This window comes from Glandiceps talaboti, chromosome 18 (genome assembly GCF_964340395.1).
Source record: "Glandiceps talaboti chromosome 18, keGlaTala1.1, whole genome shotgun sequence".
Taxonomy (NCBI): domain Eukaryota; kingdom Metazoa; phylum Hemichordata; class Enteropneusta; family Spengelidae; genus Glandiceps; species Glandiceps talaboti.
The window spans coordinates 23,364,449-23,371,062 of NC_135566.1; the positions used below are offsets into that span (position 1 = coordinate 23,364,449).

The 6,614-nt window shown below is 37.5% G+C and overlaps 1 protein-coding gene across 1 annotated transcript; it reads left to right on the top strand.

The window, feature by feature from the left end:
* The first annotated feature begins 211 nt into the window (after nucleotides 1-211).
* LOC144449833 (uncharacterized) lies at nucleotides 212-844 on the top strand. The gene has a single exon (XM_078140407.1). It carries the CDS (start codon nucleotides 212-214, stop codon nucleotides 842-844), a length of 633 nt encoding a protein of 210 aa, XP_077996533.1.
* Nucleotides 845-6,614: the final 5,770 nt, after the last annotated feature.

Sequence of the window (6,614 nt, forward strand, 5' to 3'; positions counted from 1 at the left end):
TAGTATAGTCCGTCATTGTGTACTGTGTATATATTATATACAGTAATATATATAAAAAATAAATGAAATGAAAAAATAAATGTAAAAAATCATTAATTATTACATTTATTACATTATTACATTATTTCATTATTCCATTTCAAGTAGAGCTTGTGGAGCTTTATTTTTAACTGGTTCTAATGTCGTTAATTGTTTAGACTTGCTTACTGCAATGGAAAACAACATACGTGAACTCCAGAAGTCCATTACCTATGTGAGTAACTCTTTTGATGACTTCGCAAAGCAACTGCAAAGTCTACGAAATGAAAACAAAGATTTGAAAGACAAACTAGCTAACACAACAAAGGAAGTCAACGAACTACATCAATACACCAGAAGAAACACCTTAGAAATATCAGGTATACCTGAGGATGGAAATGAAGACACAGATAATATCGTGGTTAAAGTAGCTGAGATCGTCGGTGTCAATGTTTCGCCTGATGATATTGATATATCACATCGTCTTCCTCAAAGATCTAGCCGGCAAAGTAATGGCCAGCGTAAACCAGCCACAATCATCGTCAAGTTCGTTCGTCGTTCCCTCCGAAATAAACTGTATTCATCAAGAAAAAACCTTAAAGGCAAGACTACCCGTAACATTGGCGTCACAAGCAACAATCGTATTTACATCAACGAGAACTTAACACCAACTAATAAGCAACTCTTCTTCCAGGTAAATCAGCTACGCAACGAAAAACACTGGAAATTCATTTGGACGCACAATGGCAAAATCTACGTGCGGAAAAATGTCGGCGACCCAGCAATCATCGTAGCAACTGTAAGAGATCTCGATCGCATCGTCTAACTAAATATACTCGTATTACATGTATTTATTTATTGAATACAATATCATCAGACTTGTCTCATTGAAGATATTCAAAGTATTGGGTAACTATTTTTCGATTACTTATTCTCTAAGTATGTCAGCCATTTCATGATGAACGAAGAAGTCATAGTCAAATACAGCTGCAAGTCTTGCACAGTCAACCAGTTCAATTCTGATAGAAATCTTTTACACAGTTCATGTTCTTTCCTACATTGCAATGTCAGATCCCTTACAAAAAACTTCGATAGCTTTGTTAACTTTCTAAGCATGTTAGATCAAAATTTTCTTTTTATAGCTCTAACGGAAACATGGTTACATCCCGATTCAAATTGCTGTCTTTATGATTTGCCTTCCTATACTTTCGTTACTTGTAATCGTGAAGCCTCACAAGGTGGTGGAGTCGCTCTGTATTTTCACAACTCGTTGTCCTTCTCTCGCATTAACACATGTAAAATTAATCACTGCGAATCCATCTTTGAGGAAACTATGATCAACAACAAAAAGATTGTTATACAGAAGACCCAACACACCTTTTAATGAATTCATTGACAGTTTAGAAGCATGCTTTGATCAGGTGTCAGTGAACGGGCGTGATTATGAATATATATGAATATGAATATTGACACATCTTTAGATAGCCCACCCGTTACTCATTACAATTCTCTCCTGAATACATACAATATGACACAATTAATTAACACCCCTACCAGAGTTACTAACACCTCACACACGATAATAGATCACCTGGTGACAAATATTACTGACCACTTTATTGAGTCCGGTACAATTGAAACAGACATTTCAGACCACTATCCAATTTTCGGCATTATTAAAAGTCTGCATCACGTTTTTGAAAACGTTACCAAAACACACACCTACGATTTCAGGAATTACAACAAAGAGGCCTTTTTAGCTGACCTAAGCAGTGTATCCTGGCAAACAGTCCACATGTGCGAAGACCCGTCTGAAGCATACAATATTTTTAATGATTTATTTCATACTGTTATCAGAAGACATCTTCGAATAAAAACATTTACAAGAACACAAAAGTCAATTAAAAGACCCTGGATCACAAAGGGCTTATTTACATCCATACATACAAAACATAAACTTTTCTCGAAAATGAAAAATCACCCAAGGAATAACCAAATTAAAAATAAGTATACTAGGTACAGGAATACATTGACGAAGCTCCTTAGGTTGGCTAAGAAAAACTACTACACCAATAAAATTTCAAATGCCTCTGGCAACACCAACAAAACTTGGCTTATTATTAAAGAGATGTTGAACAAAACACATACCAAATGTACTCCCGATAAATTAACTACAAACAACCCTGGAAACACATGCTTAACAGATACAAGAGATATTGCTCAAGAATTCAATAATTATTTCACTAGTATTGGGCCCAATCTTGCTCAAAAGATTACAAGCAACAAAGACTTTAGACAATACCTGGATGGGAACTACCTCAACTCCTTTTTCTTTCACCCCGTGTCTGAAGAAGACGTCCTGGGAGAAATATTCAAGCTTGATCCCCACAAAGCTACCGGTCAGGACACAATTAATCCCCTCTTAGTTATACACGCTGCTCACATTATTGCATGCCCTCTCACACATATAATTAACTGTTCTCTCAACAATGGTATTTTTCCAAGTCTTCTTAAGATTGCCAAGGTAATACCTATTTATAAAAAAGGTTCGCCATGCGATGTTGGCAATTATCGCCCCATTTCAATTTTGCCCGTAATCAGTAAAGTGTTTGAATCTATTGTCAATCATCAACTTGTTAAATATCTTGAAAAATACAACATCCTCATCAAAACTCAGTTTGGTTTCAGGAAAAAACACAGTACTAAGCTTGCCCTGGTTGACCTGATCACTGGTATTGCTAATAAGCTGGACAATGGTTATCTGACATGTGGTATTTTCATTGATTTGCGGAAAGCCTTTGACACAATAGACCATAGTATTCTTCTTCAGAAACTGAGTCACTATGGTGTCAGAGGCTTGCCTTTACTTTGGTTTAAAAGTTATCTCTCCCAGCGTAAGCAGTGTGTCTGTATAAATAATGTTACCTCGCCATATAGCGAAATACAATGTGGAGTACCACAAGGCTCAATTTTAGGCCCCCTTCTCTTTCTGATTTACATCAATGATATTGTGAACGCTACTGATGCATTTGAATTTCGATTATTTGCCGACGACACAAACTTGTTTCAATTTATCAACAATCCCTCAAATATAATTCAGCTTGATCAACTCCATTTCGACTTCAGGAAAGTATGTGACTGGTGCGACGCCAATAGGCTCACTATCAATGTAGAAAAAACTAATTTCATGATTATTAAGACTTCGCAAAGATTGGTGAAAACGGAGGGAAGTCTGGGCATCGATCGCTCACAAATTTCACAAGTAACGTCAACCAATTATCTTGGCATGTGTTTAGATCAAAATATGCTTTGGACATCACACATTGAAAAAGTTAGGAAAGCAATTTCTCCAATTATTGGCATAATTTCCAAAATTCGCTATTACGTACCTAAATCTACTCTTCTTCTGCTGTATAACTCTATGATCTTGCCCCATATCTCATATTGTATAGAGATATGGGGCAATACATACAATACATTTCTCAAGCCTATCTTAAACCTTCAAAAGAAAGTTATTCGCTTTATAACTTTTTCAAATATTGATGCTCCCTCCTCCCCTCTTTTTCAGCAACTAGGAATTCTAAATGTCCACCAGCAATGCAAATTTAATACTTCTTTATTTATTTTTGATTTGAGGGCCGGTCACTTCCCGCAAACAGTTAACGACTACTTCAACACACCACCAAATACGTATCACACTCGGAATACAACGAGAGATAACTTTTACATTCCAAAAGTAAATCTTACTTTGACGCAACACAATTTTCAGTATGCAGCTGCAAAACATTGGAACTCCTTACCTGAAGAATTGAAAAATATACAATCCAAGACTACTTTTAAATCTCAGTTAAAACAGTATTTGTTACAAAATTAATTCAGCTTTTTCTACCTTACATTGCATTTAATGCCAGTTGTTATATATTTTTTGATGAACGCGTTTTGTTTGTTTTATTGTTTGTCTTTGTTTTAATTTCAAATTTGTTTTTGTTTTTGCTTTGATTATTTTGTTTAATCAATTGTAGTATGGGCCACAAACTTGACTAGTTTGTTTCAAACTATTTTTGTGGTCCAGCCATTAACTCTGTATTCATCCATCAGTTTATGTGTAATATTTATTCCACTGTCTTTTTTACTTTCTCTCTTGTTATATTGATATGATTTTGAGTTTGTGGCAAATAAAATACTATAGACTCTGATGACGACTTGAATTTATCACTTGATTGTAAAAACCATTGTCTTTTATAACATAAACCAGCTGCCCCAATTACTAATGAACCAAGAGTTAATAAAACCAGTTTTGACCAGTTTTGATCTGTTTTCACCTGTATATAACCAATTTGGAAGGTTTTGACTGGTATTGACTCATTTTCACCAGTTTTGGTCCGCCTTGGATAGGTTTTCGACCGGTTTGGACCGTTTGGACAGGTTTGCACAGGTTTTGACTCATTTAAACCTGTACAGAACAGGTTTGGACAGGTGTCGACCGGTTTGCGGTTTGGTCGGGTTTTGACAGTATTGTTTATGTTTTAACTAATTATGATCGGATTTGACAGGTTTAAAACCGGTATGGACAGGTTTTGACCTTTTTTGTCTTGTTTGCATAGGTTTGGACAGGTTGTGACCGGTTTGGAATGGTTTTGGACAGGTTTGGACCGGTTTGGACAGGTATTGGACCGGTTTTGATATGTTTGCACAGGTTTTGACCAGTTTTGATCTGTTTTGACCGGTTTAAAACCAGTGTTGACTGGTTTTGACTGGTTTTGACTCATTTACATCGGTTTTGGACTGGTTCGGAAAGGTTTTGACTGGTTTGGAATTGTTTTGGACAGGTTTGCACAGGTTTTGATCGATTTTGACTTGCTTGCATTGGTTTTGGACCGGATTTGACCAGTTTTGACTCAGTTTTAACTGGTTTAAAAATGGTTTTGGATAGGTTTGGACAGGTTTTGACTGGTTTTGAATGGTCTTGGACAGGTTTTGACTGGTTTTGACCAGTTTTGACAGTTTTTCGACCCATTTAGACCAGTTTTGACAGGTTTGGACAGGTTTGGACCAGTTTTGACCAGTTTTCACTTGGTTTTCGACCGGTTTGGACCGGTTTTGAAAGGTTTTGACAGGTTTTGACAAGTTTTGATGTGTTTTGACGGGTTTTGAGTTGTTTGCACCTATTTTTGACCGGTTTGGACCGGTTTGACAGGTTTGCACAGGTTTTGACCAGTTTTCACTTGTTTTAAACCGGTTTGCGACAGGTTTTGACCAGTTTTGATCAGTTTTGACCGGTTTTAAACCTGTGTTGACTGGTTTTGATCGGTTTTGACTTGTTTGCACCAGTTTTGGACTGGTTTCGATAGGTTTCGACAGGTTTGAACCGGTTTTGACAGGTTTTGACCAGTTTTGATCAGTTTTGACCGGTTTTAAACCGGTGTTGACTGGTTTTGATCAGTTTTGACTTGTTTGCACTGGTTTTGGACCGGTTTGGATAGGTTTTGGACCGGTTTGGACAGGTTTGGACAGGTTTTGACGGGTTTTGAGTTGTTTGCACCTATTTTGGACAGGTTTGGATATGTTTTTGACCGGTTCGGAGAGGTTTGACCTGTTTGCACAGGTTTTGACCAGTTTTGATCAGTTTTGATCGGTTTTTAACCGGTGTTGACTGGTTTTGATCAGTTTTGACTTGTTTGCACTGGTTTTAGACCAGTTTGGATGGGTTTTCGACCGGTTTGGACCGGTTTTGAAAGGTTTGGACAGGTTTTGACAAGTTTTGATCGGTTTTGACGGGTTTTGAGTTGTTTGCACCTATTTTTGACCGGTTTGGACCGGTTTGACAGGTTTGCACAGATTTTGACCAGTTTTCACTGGTTTTAAACTGGTTTGCGACAGGTTTTGACCAGTTTTGATCAGGTTTGACCGGTTTTAAACCGGTGTTGACTGGTTTTGATCGGTTTTGACTTGTTTTCACCAGTTTTGGAATGGTTTCGATAGGTTTCGACAGGTTTGAACCAGTTTTGACAGGTTTTGACCAGTTTTGATCTGTTTTCACCTGTATATAACCAATTTGGAAGGTTTTGACCGGTATTGACTTATTTTCACCAGTTTTGGTCCGCCTTGGATAGGTTTTCGACCGGTTTGGACCGTTTGGACAGGTTTGCACAGGTTTTGACTCATTTAAACCTGTACAGAACAGGTTTGGACAGGTGTCGACCGGTTTGCGGTTTGGTCGGGTTTTGACAGTATTGTTTATGTTTTAACTAATTATGATCGGATTTGACTGGTTTAAAACCGGTATGGACAGGTTTTGACCTTTTTTGTCTTGTTTGCATAGGTTTGGACAGGTTGTGACCGGTTTGGAATGGTTTTGGACAGGTTTGGACCGGTTTGGACAGGTTTTGGACCGGTTTTGAAATGTTTGCACAGGTTTTGACCAGTTTTGATCTGTTTTGACCGGTTTAAAACCAGTGTTGACTGGTTTTGACTGGTTTTGACTCATTTACATCGGTTTTGGACTGGTTCGGAAAGGTTTTGACTGGTTTGGAATTGTTTTGGACAGGTTTGCACAGGTTTTGATAGGTTTTGACTTGCTTGCATTGGTTTTGGAC